This window comes from Bos mutus, chromosome 8 (assembly GCF_027580195.1).
Source record: "Bos mutus isolate GX-2022 chromosome 8, NWIPB_WYAK_1.1, whole genome shotgun sequence".
NCBI lineage: Eukaryota > Metazoa > Chordata > Mammalia > Artiodactyla > Bovidae > Bos > Bos mutus.
In genome coordinates, this window is record NC_091624.1 from 27,258,372 (window position 1) to 27,277,623 (window position 19,252).

Consider the following 19,252-nt stretch of genomic DNA (forward strand, 5'->3'; position numbering starts at 1 on the left):
AGTCAGCCTTCTTCACAGTCCAACTCTCACATCCATACATGACCACAGGAAAAACCATAGCCTTGACTAGATGGACCTTTGTTGGCAAAATAATGTCTCTGCTTTTGAATATGCTATCTAGGTTGGTCATAACTTTCCTTCCAAGGAGTAAGCGTCCTTTAATTTCGTGGCTGCAGTCACCATCTGCAGTGATTTTGGAGCCCAAAAAAACAAAGTCTGACACTGTTTCCACTGTTTCCCCATCTATTTCCCATGAAGTGATGGGATCGGATGCCATGATCTTCGTTTTCTGAATGTTGAGCTTTAAGCCAACTTTTTCACTCTCCACTTTCACTTTCATCAAGAGGCTTTTGAGTTCCTCTTCACTTTCTGCCATAAGGGTGGTGTCATCTGCATATCTGAGGTTATTGATATTTCTCCCGGCAATCTTGATTCCAGCTTGTGTTTCTTCCAGTCCAGTCTCTCTTAGTTGGTGTATTTAGACCATTTTAATTTTGTTCCCTCTGCTTATGTTTTCTTATTACTGACTTACTGTCAGTTACTTGAATTTTTTTTAACATTCTCTTTTATCTATATTGTTTTTTAGTGTACCTCTTTGTATAGATTTTTAGTAGTTGCTCTAGGTGCTACATTATATATATATATATATATATATATATATATATATACACATACACACACATAACTTATTGGTCTACTTGTATTGTCATTTTACCAGTTTGAAGTATGGAAACTTTACCTCCCATTACATCCTCTTGTCCTTTCTGTTTAAATTGTCATTTTCTTAAGTGTTTACTTCTATATACATTTAGAATCACCTCAGGCTGTGTAATAATTTTTACTTTAACCATCAAAATAGGTTTAGAAAAATTCATACATAAGCAAAGTGCTTATTTTTCATTATGATGTTTACTCTCTTCCTAATTGTGCCAAGGGTCATCAAGACCACCCCCAAGTTTGATATTTACTAGGAAGATGCACAAAACCTATCACAAGTGGCTATAATTACAACAAAATGATACAAAGCAAAATTAGCAAAGGGAAATGATACAAGAGATTAAATCCAGAGGAAACCAGGAATAAACACCCCAAATCTTCTTTCTCCCATTGGAGTCCCCACATGACCCCACTTAATTCTTTCAAAAAGGATTTATAACAACATGTGCTAAATGTTTTCACAAAGAAGCTCATTAGCAGCTCACTGCCCAGCTTTTTAAATGGTGGGCTGGTCACACAGGCACCTTCCGCCTAGCACACACCAAAATTCAAGATACTAGAAGAAAAGCATAAACCCATTGTTTGCATAGTTTTAGGCACAGAGAGCCATTCTTATTAGCTCTGGGAATGGTGCCAATCCACCTAAAATACAAGATTCCCATTCTAGCCAAAAGATAGTCTTACCAGCAGGACTTTCTAAGGACAGACTGCTATGTTAACTTTTACTGCACACAGATGTTCCAAGGTTCCCTCTTTTATTGTTTCCTTTTTGTTTATAAAATTGCCTTTCCTCATCTGCTGGAGACAAATTCTGAGTTTTCCTTTAAGTATGCCCTGATTTCCCTTCATTTCTGAAAAATATTTTTATTTCATATAGGATTCAGGGTTTGTAATTATTTTCTTTCAGCACCTGGAAAATTGCATCACTTTCCATCTAGCCTCTGTCATTTCTGATGAGAAATTCACTACCATTCTAACGGTTTTCTTCCCCTGTAAGAAATGTGTTATTTTTCTCCAGTTGATTTCAAGATGTTTTCTTCATTTTTAGTCTTCAACAGTTTCATTATAATGTGTCTTGGCATGGATTTCAGTGGGCTTATCACGTTTGGGATATACTAAGCTTTTTGAATCTGTAGGTCCCTTGCCAAATTTAGGAACTTTTCAGCCATTAATTATTCTAATACTTTTTCAACCCTGCCCTTCTTTGCTTCTTCTTCTAGAACTGTGGTAACACAAATGTTAAGATACTTTGTTATACTCTCACAGTTCTTGAGGCTGTTCATCTTTTTCCCACTACATTTTCTCCCTGTTGCACAGACTGGGTAATTTATATTATTCTGTCTTCTAATTCAATAATTTCTCTGTTACCTCTAACCTGCTGTTAAGTCGATCTATTGAGCTTTTTCTTTTAGGTACATATGTCTCAGTTCTGAAATTTCTACATGCTGATTCATTGTATCTTCTATTTCTTTGCAGAGGATTTTTAATTTTTCATTTATCTCAAGTGTGTTCTTTTAGTTGTGGATATCCAGTTGTCCAAGCACCACTTGTATAGACTGTTCTTTTTCAACTGAATAGTCTTGGCATCCTTGTCAAAAATCAATCGACCATATATAAGAGATATTTTGCTAAGCTCTCAGTTCTATTCCACTAATCTATATGTTTATACTTATGGCAGTTTGACACTTTTGTCACTGTCTGTAGCTTGGTACTAAGTACTGAAACCAAGCAGAGTGAGTCCTCCAACTTTCTTTTCCTTTTTCAAGATTCTTTTGACTTCAGGGTCCTATGAGATTCCAAATGAATTTTAGGGTTTTTTTTTTCTATTTATATAAAACATGAAAGATATTTTGAGAGGGACTGTACTGAATCCATAGATCACTTTGGATATTACCGTCTTTGCAGGAATATTGTCTTCCAATCCATAAGCATGGGAAGTCTTTCCATTTACTTAGGTCTTCTTTAATTTTAGCAATGTTTTGCACTTCTCAGTGAACATTTATTTTGACTCCTTGGTTAAGTTTATAGCAGAACATTATTTTTGATGCCATTACAAATGGAATTAAAAAAATATATATTTCCTGTTTGAATAGGTCTTTGGAAACAAATAGATACAACTGTCATTTTTGTGTTGATTTTGTCTCCTGAAACTGCTGAATTAATTTATCAGCTCTAACAACGTTTTGTGGATTGTTGTATAGATTTGAGATAATGTCTTCAGTGAAGATATAATTTTGCTTCTTTTCCAACTTGGATCTTTTCTTTTTCTGCCTAATTATGGCTAGAACTGTCAGTACTATGATGAACAGAAGTGGCAAAAGCTGAAATCCTTATCTTGCACTGTTCTTCAGGGAAAAGTTTTCAGTCTTTCACCAGTAAGAATAATATTAGTGTAGATTTTTTCATATAAGGCCTTTATCATGTTGAGGAAGTTTACATCTATTCCTAGTTTACTCAATATTTTTATCATGAAAAGAATGCTGAATTTTGTCAAATGCTTTTTTGTCATCAACTAAAATGTTCATGCAGTTTTTATATTTTATTCTCTGAATGCAGTATTACAGGATATTAATATTCTAAAACACATTGTAAACCTCTATCGGTCTAATATGCTGCTGGATTCACTTTGAGAGCATCTTGGTGAAGACTTTTGTCCCTATATTAATAAGGAATATTAGCTTGTAGTTTTCTTTTCTTGAAGACTGTTTGTCTGAGACCTCTGGAGTCAGAGCAATTTGTCACAGAATTAGATAGGAAGTGTCCTCTCCAATATTTTTGAATAGCTTGAGAAAGATTTGTCTTAACTCTTCTTTATATATTTAGTAGAATTAATAACTGAAGCCATCTCACTGTAAGCTTTTCTCTGTTGAGAGTTTTTTTTTTAATTACTGATCCAATATTCTCATTAATTATAGATCTATTCATAATTTCTATTCTTTACTGAGGAAGTTTAGATAGAAATGTGTATGCCTCAAAATGTGTTAATTTCACCTTGGGCAGCATATCTGTTGATAGTATTCCCTTACAATCCTTTATATCTTTAAAAAATTGATAATAAAGTTTTCAATTTCTGATTTCTGATTAGAGTAACTTGAGTTTTATTTTTTTGTTAGTCAATTTAGATGATCATTTTAACAAACCAACTTTAGGTTTTCTTGATTTCTCTGTCATTTTTCTATTCTCTATTTGTCTTTGCTCTAACTTTTGTTATTTCTCTTCCTTCTGCTAGCCTGGGTTTACTTGGTGCTTCTTTTTCTAGTTATACAGGTTATACAGTTAGGTTATTAAGTTCTCCTTTAATATGTGCATTTACAGTTATAAATTTCCCTCTAAGCACTGCTTTCACCATATTCCATAAGTTTTGGTATGTCATGTTTTAATTTCCATTTTTTTCCCAAAGTATTTTCTTTATGTGACTTTTCTTCTTTGATACATTAGTTGTTTAAGAGTGTCCTACTTAGTTTCCACATATTTGTGAATTTTCCAAAATTGTTATTCATTTCTAGTTTCATTCCACTGTGAACAGAAAAGTTACTCTGTAAGATTTTAATCATTTCAAACTTAAGACTTACTGACTTACCTGTGGCGTAAGATATGGTCTGTCCTGGAAAATGTTTGATGTGCACTTAAGTGGAATATATATTTTATTGTTGTTGGGTGGTGTGTTCTGTACATGTTAGGTGCAATTGATTTATAGTGTGATTCAAGTTCTATTTTTCCTTGTTGATCTCCTATCTGGCTGCCCTATGCAGTATATAAAGCTGAGTATTAAACTCATCAACCATTATTGTATAACTATTTTCTCTCTCAATTCTGTCCATTGTCATTCCATATGTTTTTTATATATTGATATATATTATAATCATTATATCTTCTTTCTGTAGTAAGCTTTTTATCAATATATGATATCTTTCTTCATCTTGTTATCTTTTCCTAATTTAAAATCTACTTTGTCTCAGTACAGCTATCTCAACTCTTTTTTGGTTACTATTAGTATGAAACATCTTTTCCATTCTTTCTTTCACTCTTACTTTCACTTCTTTCCATTCTTACTTTCAACCTCTTTATATCTATATATCTAAAGTAAGTCTCCTATAGACAACCACACACAGATCTTGTTTTTCTTTTTAAAATCCAAACTGCTAACCTAGGCCTTTTGACTGGGGATTTTATACTACTTACATTGAATGTGTTTATTGAAAAGGAAGGATTTACCTTTGCCATTTAGCCATTTGTTTTCTGTGTATGTCTTTTGTTTCTCAATTCCTCCATTGCTGCCTTTTAAAATATTTTTTTCCCTTGTGGTTTTTTTTCACCTTTATCCCCTTCTTTAATTTTCTGTGTATTTTTAAGTAGTTTCTTAGTGGTTAACATGTTAACATTTTTAACTTGTAAAAGTCTACTAACTTAGTTTCAATAGTATACCAGCACTCTTGCTCCTATATTTTTCCATCCCACTCCCCTTATTTTCTAATTGTCCAAGATTACATCTTTATACCGTGTATGCTCACTAATATAGATGTATACTTTCTGTGTTTGCCTGAAACCACATAGAAAAAGCAGAAGTTATAAACTACACAAAAAAGCACAATAATATTGGCTTTTATACTAGCTTATGCACTAGCATTCACTTCTCTTTCTAATGGTTTAGAGTAACTACCTAATGTATTTTCAGTTCAGCCTGAAGTTTTGTTTTTTTGGTTCAGGGTTTTTATAGAGCAGGTCTATCATTAATGAGCTCTCTCAGGTTTTGTTTAAATTAACATCTTGATTTATCCTTCATTTTTCAAGAATAACTTGCCAGATATAGAATTCTTAGTTCACAGTGTTTCTTCCAAGATTTAAAATATGTGATCCCACTGACTGGTGGCCTCCATGGGCTCTGATTAAAAATTGTCTGTTAATCTATTTTAGGGTCTTTTGCAGGTAACAAACAACTTCTTACTTGCTGTTTTCAAAATTCTGTCTTTGGGTTTTGACAATTTGACTACTATGTCCTAATGTGGATTTTTTTTTAGTTTATCTTACTTGGAGTTTGTTGAGTGTCTTGGATGTATAGATTTATGTCTTTCATCAAACATGGGAAGTTTCTGGATATTATTTCTTGGAATTTTCTTTCTTCTTTCCTTCTGCAATTTCCATTATGTGTATGTAAAGTAAACCTGATGGTGTCGCACAGGTCTTTCAAGAACTGTTCACATTTTACTAATCTTTTCTTTCTGTTCCTCAGAATGGGTAACTTCAATTGAAGTATTTCCAAGTGGCACAGACTTAATTTTCCTTGTTTAAATATGTTGTTGAATCCCTATAATGAATTTTTCAGTTCAGTTACTGAGCTTGCAGCACCAAGACTTCTATATGGTCCTCTTTTATAAATTCTCTTTATTGATACTCTATTTGTTCAAATATTGCTGACTTAGTTCTTTTCATTCCATGTCCTCATTTTCCTTTAGGTCTTCATGCATATTTAAGATATTTGATTTAAAGTTTTTGTGCCAGGGCTTCCTCATGGATAGTCAGTAGGCAGGCAGTTTAAAATGGGATGGGATAAGAAGAATGTGAATATGCATTATCCTTCAAGGAAAGAAAGTGAAGAGAAGTCGCTCAGTCGTGTCCGACTCTTTGAGACTCCATGGACTATAGCCCACCAGGCTCCTCTGTCCATGGAATTTTCCAGGCAAGAATACTGGAGTGGGTTGCCATTTCCTTCTCCAGGGGATCTTCCCAACCCAAGGATCAAACCTGGATCTCCCGCATTGCAGGCAGACGCTTTACTGTCTGAGCCATGGGGAATGATTAGGCTATCATTAGGCTAAGGAAAGAAAGGCTATTCATAAGTTGTCAGGGCTGCCAATTCCACCACAGGCCAAGGGACAAGGCTGCCACTCTTTGCTTACATCAGAGGCTCTCAAAGAGTCACAGAGGCAGGGTCACCCCTCTGAGCTCAAGGGGCCCTGCCAACCCAGTGCTGAAAGAGATCTGGGATGGATTTGAATCCTTTCTTTTCCTACACTGTGACATCCATAGGGTTTCTCTCTGGTGTGAAATTGCTAATGTGAAAGATCAGAATTTTGACTGATGCTTTTAAAATATTCAGTACACTTGTAAAGTTTCTCTCTTTACAAGTGAGAATGAATCCTCTGATATTGAGTAAGTTTTGAGCTTTCAATGAAGCATTTACTTCCATTATCCTACATATAAGGTTCTCACCAGAATGAATTTTCTGATGTTGCCTGAGCTCATAACTGAATCTGAAGCCTCTGCCATAAACGACACATTTCCACAAATGTGGGTTCTTCTTCCTGAAGTATCACTCTCTTTGTAGGAAATTCTGAGTTTAGACTGATCTTATACTCATCAAATCCCTTGGTTCTTGTTACTGAAGAATTTTGGGAGACATGGTCACCTGCCAGAAATAAATGAGTTTCTCAGGGAAGGTATTGGAGAAACCTAACCTAAGCCAGGGAGAAGGCAATGGCAGCCCACTTCAGTTCTCTTGCCTGGAAAATCCCATGGATGGAAGAGCTTGGTAGGCTGCAGTCCATGGGGTCTCGAAGAGTCAGACACGACTGAACGACTTCACTTTCACTTTTCACTTTCATGCATTGGAGAAGGAAATGGCAACCCACTCCAGTGTTCTTGCCTGGAGAATCCCAGGGACGGGGGAGCCTGGTGGGCTGCAGTCTCTGGGGTCACACAGAGTCGGACACGACTGAAGTGACTTAGCAGCAGCAACCTAAGCCAGTGTTACAAGCTTTCCCCAAACCGGGCTCCCAAGGACAATGCCGCAAGAGCATTCCCAGTACCATGAAGAAACCCAATATCTGAGATTTCTTCTTTCACAAAATAAGATGGTTTGTCTTCATTTTATTGCAGAATTTCCTGTTTTATGTTATATACATGAATTTTCCATTCAACATTAGTCCATTAAAGGCAGAGCCTATGATGTTTCTGTCCTGAAGTTATCTTCCTCATTAAGCAAAGGAGACCTTGGGTTTTGGCCCAATGTGCCTGATAACAAGAAATATAGATAAAGTCCAAAGTGGCTTATCAGCCAATTGGCAAGGTAGCACTGTAGCTACAATAAGCTGCCTCTATCCAAGTCTAAGAACGCAAGCAGGTGATAGCTCTGGGGTATTTGTTTCAGTAAATTCCCAACTACTAAGCCTACTTGCATGTCCTCAGTGCTTATTACAGACCCTGAGCTTCCACAATAAGGAACAGAAAGTGAAATGGAAGAGAAAATATGTGGGCCCAATCAGCAATACTGTCTTCCTCTCAGGCCCTCTAGGGACACTTCATGGGTCAAGTTGGACACTAGGCATGGGTTAGCCCCAAGAGTGATGGATGACACTGCTGGAAGGCTGGCAAGGCAGAACTACTCAGTTAGCCTCCCACAAGTTTTGGTAAGTTGTATTTCCATCATCAGTCTGTTTGAAATATTCTCTGCTGCTGCTGCTGCTAAGTCGCTTCAGTCGTGTCCGACTCTGTGCAACCCCATAGACGGCAGCCCACCAGGCCTCCCTATCCCTGGGATTCTCCAGGCAAGAACACTGGAGTGGGTTGCCATTTCCTTCTCCAATGCATGAAAGTAAAAAGTGAAAGTGAAGTCGTTCAGTAGTGTCTGACTCTTCGCGACCCCATGGACTGCAGCCTACCAGGCTCCTCTGCCCATGGGATTTTCTAGGCAATTTCTTCTTTGGTGTAAGGATAGTAAGGACTGTATTGTTTAATTTCCAATATTTGAAATTTACTTAGATATTTTACTGTTGACTTCTAACACAATTCTCTTAGTCACAAAATATATACTTTGTATTCTTTGCATCTTTTTAAATTTGTTAAGATTTCCTTTACAGAACCCCATGTAGTCTATTTTGGTGAGCATACCAAATGTACTCGAAAAGAATGTGTATTCCACAGTTGTAGGGTGGTGTGTTCTATAACTATCAACCAGGATAACACAGTTGCTAGTTTTCTTCAGATTATCTACCTCTTTACTAAATTTTACCTCGTTGTCCTATCAATTACTCAGAGGGGAGTCTTTTTTTCCCTTTAATTCTGGCAATTATTTTGAAGTTTTGCTATTTTGAATAAGTATATACACACCTAACTGTTATGTCCTCCTGATGACGTGACCTCTTTATCATTCCAAAATGTTCTTCTTTCCCTTTGTCTAGCAGTTGATTTTATCTGATAGTTGATAATGCTATTTTCCTTTCCTCACTGAGTATAGCTAATATTAGAGAGTTTAAAGTCCTTGTCTGGAAATTTAATCCACAGGGTGAATTATGGTTTGTAACACCAAAAAAAAAAAAAAAAAAATTAAACTTTAGGGACTTCCCTGGTGGTCTAGTAGAAATCTAGAGATTTCCCTGGTTATAAATCTGCCTTCCAATGCAGGGGACACAAGTTTGATCCCTGGTTGGGGAACTAAGCTCCCACAAGCCTCAGGGCAACTAAGCCCATGCTCTGCAACTAGAGAAAGCCAATGCACCAAACAGCCTGTGTACCACAATAAAATCCATGTACAGCCAAAACAAAAATTTTTTAAGTAAAAGAAAAATTAAATTTAAAACATGAGTAAGATTCAGAATAGACATGAAAAAATCAGAGGGCTAAAAATCAAGATGAGGCATGTAGAGAGAAAGGGAACACAGATGCCATAAGAAGGAAAGGGGGAAAGCCTATGATACAGGAAGGGACAAACATCTGGCAGGAGGGAAAGGAAAGCTAGTGGTAGCAGAATAGAGAGCAAAGGTGTTAGAGCATCTTGTCAATGGTTTTAAAAGCAGACAAAAACCCACAGATGCTCTACTATAGAATTGTAACTCACATGATCTAAAACACTCATCTCTCTTCACCTGGCCATATTTGGTGGCATCTTTCTTCACTTGGCCATATTCTGTGGTAAGTCCAAAATTCACTTCATGAATAAAATTTCCCATAGAAACAATTCTGAAACATTGAGAACAGGTTAAATTTCTAATGACTGAGAAACACAGCGGGATGGAATAGTGAAAATCTATTAATGATTTAACCAGTAGAGTTACTGATTTGAATGTAAATGTTTGTGATTTTTTTCATTTTTTAAAGTGAAAAAAGGTATGATAGTGGTGTAGTCACTAGTTTTAAAATACTATAATTTTATCATTAAAACTTGTCAGATGCACACAGACAGACCAAAAATCTTAATTAAATTATAGTGACAGGAATAATTGAAATATCCATCAACTGATAAATGAGTAAACAAAATGGCTTATATCCAAACAATGGAATATTATTCAACCTTAAAGAAGAATAAAGTATTACTGGTTTGGGCTACAGTGTGGATGAATCTTGAAAATATTATGCCAAGTGAAAGAAAACAGCCACAAAACACCATATATTACATGATTCCATTTATATGCAACATCCAGAACAACCAAATGTATACAAATAGATTAGTAGTTGTCAAGAGCTGGGGGAGGGGAGAATGGGGAGTGACTCCTAATGAGTGCAGGATTTCTCTGGAGTGCTGCTGCTAAGTTGCTTCACTCATGTCTGACCCTGTGCAACCCCACAGATGGCAGCCCACCAGGCTCCTCTGTGCCTGGGATTCTCCAGGCAAGACTACTGGAGTGGGTTGCCGTTTCCTTCTCCAATGCATGCATGCATGCTAAGTCGCTTCAGTCGTGTCCGACTCTGTGTGACCCTATGGACAGCAGCCCACCAGGCTCCTCCATCCACAGGATTCTCTAGGCAAGAATACTGGAGTGAGTTGCCATTTCCTTCTCCACCTCTAGGGTGGGAGGGGTCTGAAAACATTATGGAATTAGAAAGTGGTGAACAAAGCTAGTGGAAGTGATGGAATTCCAGTTGAGCTATTCCAAATCCTGAAAGATGATGCTGTCAAAGTGCTGCACTCAATATGCCAGCAAATTTGGAAAACTCAGCAGTGGCCACAGGACTGAAAAACGTCAGTTTTCATTCCAATCCCAAAGAAAGGCAATGCCAAAGAATGCTCAAACTACTGCACAATTGCACTCATCTCACGCTAGTAAAGTAATGCTCAAAATTCTCCAAGCCAGGCTTCAGCAATACGTGAACCGTGAACTTCCAGATGTTCAAGCTGGTTTTAGAGAAGGCAGAGGAACCAGAGATCAAATTACTAACATCCGCAGGATCATGGAAAAAGCAAGGGAGTTCCAGAAAAACATCTACTTCTGCTTTATTGACTATGCCAAAGCCTTTGACTGTGTGGATCACAATAAACTGTGGAAAATTCTGAAAGAGATGGGAATACCAGACTACCTGACCTGCCTCTTGAGAAACCTATATGCAGGTCAGGAAGCAACAGTTAGAACTGGACGTGGAACAACAGACTGGTTCCAAATTGGGAAAGAAGTACATCAAGGCTGTATATTGTCACCCTGTTTATTTAACTTATATGCAGAGTACATCATGTGAAATGCTGGGATGGATGAAGCACAAGCTGGAATCAAGATTGCTGGGAGAAATATCAGTAACCTCAGTTTTGCAGATGACACCACACTTATGGCAGAAAGCGAAGAACTAAAGAGCCTCCTGATGAAAGTGAAAGAGGGGAGTGAAAAAGTTGGCTTAAAACTCTACATACAAAAAACCAAGATCATGTCATCCAGTCACATCACTCCATGGCAAATAGATAGGGAAACAATGGAAACAGTGAGAGACTATTTTGGGGGGCTCCAAAGTCACTGCAGATGGTGACTGCAGCCATGAAATTAAAAGACACTTGCTCCTTGGAAGAAAAGTTTTGACCAAACTAGACAGCATATTAAAAAGCAGAGACATTACTTGCCTGACAAAGGTCCATCTAGTCAAAGCTATGGTTTTTCCAGTAGTCATGTATGGATGTGAGAGTTGGACTATAAAGAAAGCTGAGTGCCAAAGAATTGACACTTTCGAACTGTGGTTTTGAAGAAAATTCTTTAGAGTCTCTTGGACTGCAAGGAGATCAAACCAGTCAGTTCTAAAGGAAATCAGTCCTGAATATTCATTGAAGGACTGATGCTGAAACTGACACTCCAATACTTTGGCCATCTGATGCAAAGAACTGACTCCTTGGAAAAGACCCTGATGCTGGGAAAGATTGAGGGTAGGAGAAGGGGTGAAAGAGGATGAGATGGTTGGATGGTATCACCAACTCAATAGACATGAGTTTGAGTAAGCTCTGAGAGTTGTTGATGGACAGGGAAGTTTGGCATGCTGCAGTCCATGGGGTCGTAAAGAGTCGGATATGACTGAGCGACTGAACTGAACTGAAAATACGTAAATTTCTATGTCTCAAATAACTAACAGCAAAACAAACAAACCTAACAAATCCATTGTTCTGTTTTCTTTCAGAGTAAGTTAAGATCGTGTCCCTTTATGAAACAAGTATGTTATGAGTACCGTATATCTGCAAGTATGGAAACTTCTTAAAAGCAAAGCTACTCAGTCCTGCCAAAGCACCAAAATCACAACTAGCTGTTGAACAACCATCAATAGGAGGATGTTGGAACTCACCAAAAAAGATATCCCATGTCCAGAGACAAAGAAGAAGCCGCAACTAGATGGTAGGAAGAGCACAAACACAAAATCAAATCCCATACCCATTAGGTGGGCAACCAACAATCAGGAGAATGATATTATCAAAGAAGTTTTCCCATTGTTGTGACAGTTCTGAGCCCCACATCCAGCTTCCCAGCCTGGGGATCCAGCAAAGGAACTGGGAATCCCCAGCGAATCGGATTTTGAAGGTCAGTGGGATTCAATTACAGGACTTCCACAGGATTGGAGGATTCAAAGACTCCACTCTGGGAGGACACAAACAAAATCTTGTACATGCCAAAACCCAGGGAAAAGGAGCAGTGACTTGCTTGTGTTGAAGGGTCTGCTGTGGAGATGTGGGTTAGCAGTGGCTAACCATAAGGATGGGGGCAAAGGCAGCAGCAGTCCTGGAAGAGGTTCTTTGGCCTAAGTCCTCTTGGAGGTCTCCATTAACCCTACAATAGAGTCCACAGACCCCAGGGCTGAGCTGCCTCAGGCCAAACCCCACCCATCAGCAGATAATTGGATTAAAGTTTTACTAAGCATACCTCTTATGGAGAAGGCAATAGCACCCCACTCCAGTACTCTTGCCTGGAAAATCCCATGGAGGGAGGAGCCTGGTAGGCTGCAGTCCATGGGGTCGCTAGGAGTTGGACATGACTGAGCGACTTCACTTTCACTTTTCACTTTCAATGCACTGGAGAAGGAAATGGCAATCCACTCCAGTGTTCTTGCCTGGAGAATCCCAGGGACAGGGAAGCCTGGTGGGCTGCCATCTCTGGGGTCGCACAGAGTCGGACATGACTGAAGCATCTTAGCAGCAGCAGCAGCAAGCATACCTCTGCCCACCAGAGCAAGACCCAGTTTTTCTCACCACCAGTCTCTCCCATCAGGAAGCTTATACAAGCCTCTCAGCCTCTTCCATCAGAGGGCAGACAGAAGAAGCAAGAAGAACTACAATCCCACAGTAGCTAGAAAACCACTAGTAGCTAGAAAGTTAACCAGGATGAAAAAGCAGAGGGTTTTGTCCCAGATGAAGGGACAAGATAAAGTTCCAGAAAAACAACCAAATGAAGGAGATAGGCAACCTTTCTTCTCTGCAATCATCCTCTGTGTTTTTTTTTCAGTCTAACTTTATTGAGGCTCTTGATGGCTAAGTCGAAGATCTATCCTGATAAATGTCACATGGCACCTGAAAATATGCTATTTTCAAATATCTTTGATATCAATTTCTAATATAATTTCACAGTGATAAGAGAATAGACTGCATGATTTCAACATTTTTAGACCATGAAATTTTGGCACCTTGTTTTATGTCCCTGGATATGTTCCAGTGTCTCCTAGTTTACAGTCTATAGGAACTTGAATAGAATTTGTATCCTACTATTGTGTGAAAATTGTATAAATTTTAATTATGCTGAATTCATTCACAGTGCTTTTCAGGTCTACTAAACCCTTCTACTTCTCTATATTCTATTAATTTATGAGAGTTTGAAACTCCAACTAAAAATCTTAACTTTTCTACTTAAAAAAATAATTATAATATACTGGAACTATATGTAACATTGTTCTGTATTTTCCAAGTCTCCTGTGAATATGTTATCACACTTTCACAATTTAAAAAAATTAAATATTAAAAAATAAAAACAAAGCTACTCAGATGCTCATGCCCTGGGTTCAATTTTTAATTAATGAATAAAAGGGAAAAAATGTATATTGAGAGATGATGGTCATAGACAGGATATGGTTCAGGGTGTGCCGAGGATCCCACAGGAAGGGGCAGGAAAATAATGTTTCATTTTGGCCAAGAAAGTCTCTCTATTAATATCAGTAATGGTAAAGAGAAACCTATAAAAGAAATTCCCCCCACAAATACCTTAGGAAACATTCTGAATTGCATGTACTGCATAAACACTTTCTCTCAAATAAAAGATTTGACAATTGAGGGACATACAGCCCTCAATGTTATCTGATAACATCAAAATCAAGTATTTTTAACTTATACAGTAACAGGCAAATACCTACCATATGAGCTCAGCAGTTCAGATCTAACAAAAAAATTTTATACTTGTCATATTTTTTATTACAGGCAACACAAAATTTAATTAGACCAACTGACACTATTTTTTGTAAATGATAATAATCAATAGAAGTATCCCACCTGGCGTCTGTTTAGGCAGTCAGTAAACATTAACTCCATTTGATTATGTCAAGGTCACAAGCTGCCTAGTCTTAGGGATTAGAAAATCTTTCATTTAGGACATATATTCATTCAATTACTACTTATGGCAAACTTCTCAAAATCCTTCAAACCTAACTTGTTCCAAGTTCAAGCCCAAACTCCTCAGCCTGGATTTCAGGATTCTGGTTGAACTATCTCCATTCAGACTCAGAGTGGGTAAAAGCAAAACCTTCAGAGCCGAGGCAAGTAATGAATGAATGAAGCAGGCACTTCAGCCATGGGGTCAAGGGGCACGAGAGGCTGTGACTACACCATGGGGATGCTGTTTGGTTCCAGCTACTTGTCATATGCACCAAGAATGTGGACTCAGGACTTAGGTGTATTCTTCCAATTTTTAAGTGTGGAAAACTCGTTTAAATATAAAGCATGGGGCCAGCCAAATTATAGCTACCCATGAATCACCAGCAGACAGCAAGTCAGCATCCTCACCTCTACACAGAGAAAACTGATGTAACAAAAGGCCACGGACGGCTCCAAGCTTCCCATATGACGAGGGACAGCCTGCAGATCCCCTGGTCTCAGAGACGTGCTAGGCTTCCAGTCACATTCTCACAGAAATACATTCCTTCAGCTCTTCAACTTGCCATATCTGTCAGGGTCAGCTCAGGCAGCTCCTCCTTTGAAAGCCTTCCTTCACTCTTTTAGGCCCTGGAATCACTGGGCACATAACCATAATTGTGTTTCAACTGTGCTGATGACAATTTACTACTTGATGAATGTATAGCTCATGAATGGACCAGAGGAGTCCAAGAAAAGGCTCCAGGTAAGACAAGTCACACCTCCAAGATCAGAGGTAGGTACAGCCTAACACCATCAAGGCAGCTCCGGTACACGACAAAAGAAATGGGTCCATCCTATAAGAGCTAGGAAGAAATTTTAGGACTCACCTCATCCCTAGTAGTCAGGAGCCCTGGGGCCATGTTCTTAGTCTGGTGAGTGCTCTTCCTAGAGAAGACTCGTCGCATAGGCAGAGCTAGAGAAAGAGAAGAAAGGGATGTGTAGGAGGAGTACCCATCTATCCAGCCTCACAGTTTAGCAGAGGCAAGAAGGAGGTAAGGAAAGCAGGTTGAAGATGGTATCAGAGGCCTCCCTTCTTTTTTTAATTTAAAAAACTATATCTTATTGGCATATATTAGACACACAATTATACACGTATTTAAAGTATACAGCTTAGTAAGTTTGAAATACTTATACACCTGTGAAAACATCACAACACCGAAGAGAGTAAATTTATTAGTCATTTCCAAAAATGACTAATGTGCTCCTTTGTAATCTTTCACTCCCCTCCCCAACAGCCATTGATCTGCATTTTGTTATCAAAGATTTCTTACATTTACATTTTCCAGTTTTTTTTTAATTTGTTTAAATTGGAGGATAATTGCTTTACAATATTGTGTTGATTTCGTCCATACATCAACATGAATCAGCCATAGGTATATATATGTCCCCTCTCTCTTGAACCTCCTCCCACATCCCACCCCATCCCATCCTTTTAGGTTGTCACAGATTATGTTTGAGCTTGATGAGTCACACTGCAAACTCCCACTGCATATCTATTTTATATATGGTAATGTGCATGTTTCAGTGCTACTCTCTCAATTTGCCCCACCCTCTCCTTCCCCCACTCTGTCCACAAGTCTGTTCTTTATGTCAATGTCTCCACTGCTGCCCTGCAAACAGATACATCAGTGTCATCTTTCTAGATTTCATATACACACATTAATATGTAACATTTGTTTTTCTCTTTCTGACTTACTTCACTGTGCATAATAGGTTCAAGGTTCAACCACATCATTAGAACTGACTCAAATGCATTCCTTTATACAGTTGAATAATATTCCATTGTATATATGTACCACAACTTCATTATCCATTCATCTGTCGATGGACATCTACTTTGCTTCCATGTCCAAGCTACTGTAAATAGTGCTCAATGAACACTGGGGTACATGTGTCTTTTTCAACTATGGCTTTCTCACACTGTATGTCCAATAGTGGGATTGTTGGGTCATATGGTAATTTTATTCCTAGTTTTTAAGGAAAAACAATATGGAAAACAATTTCCATATTGTTCTCCATAATGGCTATATCAATTTATATTCCTATCAACAGTACAAGAGAGTTCTTTTTTCTCCACATCCTCTCCACCATTTACTGACTGAAGATTTTTTTGATGACCAGTGTGAGATGATACCTCATCGTAGTTTTGATTTCTCATCTAATAATGAGGGATGTTGAGCATCTTTCCATGTGTTTATTAGCCACCCAGTTGTCTTCTTTGGAGAAATGTCTGTTTAGGTCTTCTGCCCACTTTTTGATTGGGCTGTTTGCTTTTCTAATACTGAGCTGTTTGAGCTGCTTATACATTTTGGAGATTAATCCTTTATTAGTTACTTCATCTGCAGTTATTTTCTCCCATTCTGAGGGTTGTCTTCTCATCTTATTTATTGTTTCCTTTGCTGTGAAAAGCTTTTAAGTTTAATTAGGCCCCACTTGTTTATTTTTTTCTTTTAATTTCCATTACTCTAGAAGATGGGTCATGGAGGATCTTGCTGTGATTTACATCATAGAGCATTCTGCCTATGTTTTCAAGTTTTATAGTTTTTGGTCTTACCTTAAGATCTTTGATCCATTTCAAGTTTATCTTTGTGTATGGTGTTAGGAAGTGTTCTAATGTCATTCTTTTACACATAGCTGTCCAGTTTTCCCAGCTCCACTTATTGAAGAAACTGTCTCTTCTCCACTGTACACTCTTGCCTCCTTTATCAAAATTAAGGTGCCCATGCTGCTACTGCTGCTCAGTCACTTCAGTCGTGTCCGACTCTGTGAGACTCCATAGACGGCAGCCCACCAGGCTCTGCTGTCCCTGAGATTCTACAGGCAAGAACACTGGAGTGGGTTGCCATTTCCCTCTCCAATGCATGAAAGTGAAAAGTGAAAGTGAAGTCGCTCAGTCGTGTCTGACTCTTAGCGACCCCATGGACTGTAGCCCACCAGGCTCCTTCATCCATGGGATTTTCCAGGCAAGAGTACTGGAGTAGGGTGCCATAGGTGCATGGATTTATTTCTGGGCTTTCTATCTTGTGCCATTGGTCTGTATTTCTGTTTTTGTGCCGCACGATACTGTCTTGATGACTATAGCTTTGTAGTATAGTCTGAAGTCAGGAAGATTGATTCCTCCAGCTCCATTCTTCTTTCTCAAGATTGCTTTGGCTATTCAGGGTCTTCTGTGTTTGCATATCAATTGTGAGACATTTTGTTCTACTTCTGTGAAAAATGCCATTGGTAGTTTGATCAGAATTGCACTGAATCTGTAGATTGCTTTGGGTAGTATAGTCACTATCACAATATTGATTCTTCCAATCCAGGAGCATGGCATCTCTCTCCATCTGTCTAGGTCATCTTTGATTTCTTTCATCAGTGTCTTACAGTTTTCTGTATACAGCTCTTTTATCTTCCTAGGTAGGTTTGTTCCTAGGTATTTTGTTCTTTTTGTTGCAATGTAAATGGGATTGATCCCTTAATTTCGTTCTGACTTTTCATTGTTAGTGTATAGGAATACAACTGACTTCTGTGTCTTAATTTTATATCCTGCAAATTTACTAATTTCACTGATTAGGTCTAGCAATTTTCTGATAGTATCTTTAGGCTTTTCTATGTATAGTATCATGTCATCTTCAAACAGTAAGAGTTTGACTTCTTTTCCAATTCTAGATTCATTTCTTTTTCTTCTCTGTTTGCCACAGCTAGGACTTCCAAAACTATGTTGAATATTAGTGGCTAGAGTGGGCCGCCCTTGTCTTGTTCCTAGTCTTAGAGGAAATGCTTTCAGTTTTTCACCATTGAGGATAATGGTGAAAATGGTTTGCTGTGGGTTTATCATATGTGGATATTATTATGTTGAGGATTTTTTTATCTATGTTCATCAGTGATATTGGCCTATAATTTTCTGTGTGATGTCATTATCTAGTTTTGGTATCAAGGTATTGGTGGCCTCATAGAATGAGTTTGTACGTTTTCTTCCTCTGCAATTTTTTGGAAGAGTTTAAGGACAGGCATTAGCTGTTCTCTAAATATTTGACAGAATTCACTTGTGAAGTCATCTGGCCTTAGGCTTTTGTTTTTTGGGAGATTCTTCTCACAGTCTCAATTTCAGTGCTTGTGATAGGTTGTCCATAATTTTCTATTTCTTCCTGGTTCAGTCTTGGAAAGTTAAATTTTTCTAAGAATCTGTCCATTTCTTCAGGTTGTCCATTTTACTGGCATATAGCTGTTTGTAATAGTCTCTTATAATTCTTTGTATTTCTGCATTGTCTGCTGTAACCTCTCCTTTCTCATTTCTAATTTTGTTGATTTGAGGCTTCTCCCTTTTTTTCTTGATGAGTCTGGCTTGTGGTTTGTAAAATTCGTTTATCTTCTCTAAGAATCAGCTTTTAGTTTTATTAATCTTTACTATTGTTTCCTTCTTTTCATTAATTTCTGCTCTGATCTTTACGACTTCTCTCCTTCTACTAACTTGGGAGGTTTTTGGTTCTTCTTTGTGTAAATTAGGTTGTCTATTTGATGTTTTTATTATTTCTTGAGGTAAGACTGTATTGCTATAAACTTCCTTCTTAGAATTGCTTTTGTTACATACCATAGATTTTGAGTCATGTCTTTGTTGTTATTTGTTTCTAGGGATTGTTTTACTTCCCCTTTTATTTCTTCAGTAACCTGTTGGTTATTTAGAAATATATTCTTTAA

At 37.9% G+C, this 19,252-nt stretch overlaps 1 protein-coding gene across 7 annotated transcripts in view; it reads right to left on the bottom strand.

The window, feature by feature from the left end:
- ZNF169 (zinc finger protein 169) overlaps positions 1-19,252 on the bottom strand; it is a 55,722-nt gene that overhangs the window by 27,727 nt on the left and 8,743 nt on the right. For 2 of the 7 annotated variants that reach the window (XM_070375241.1, XM_070375240.1), the window contains exons 2-3: positions 15,397-15,482; positions 9,579-9,672 (exon numbers count right to left, since the gene is read on the bottom strand). The exons of 3 other annotated variants lie outside the window; for them this stretch is intronic. In XM_070375241.1, coding sequence (XP_070231342.1) covers positions 9,579-9,672; positions 15,397-15,401 — 99 coding nt within the window. In that variant the 5' untranslated portion in view covers positions 15,402-15,482. Of the gene's footprint in view, positions 1-9,550; positions 9,673-15,396; positions 15,483-19,252 lie in introns of all 7 variants that reach the window. 2 more of the 7 variants (XM_070375243.1, XM_070375242.1) reach the window with 2 other exon arrangements.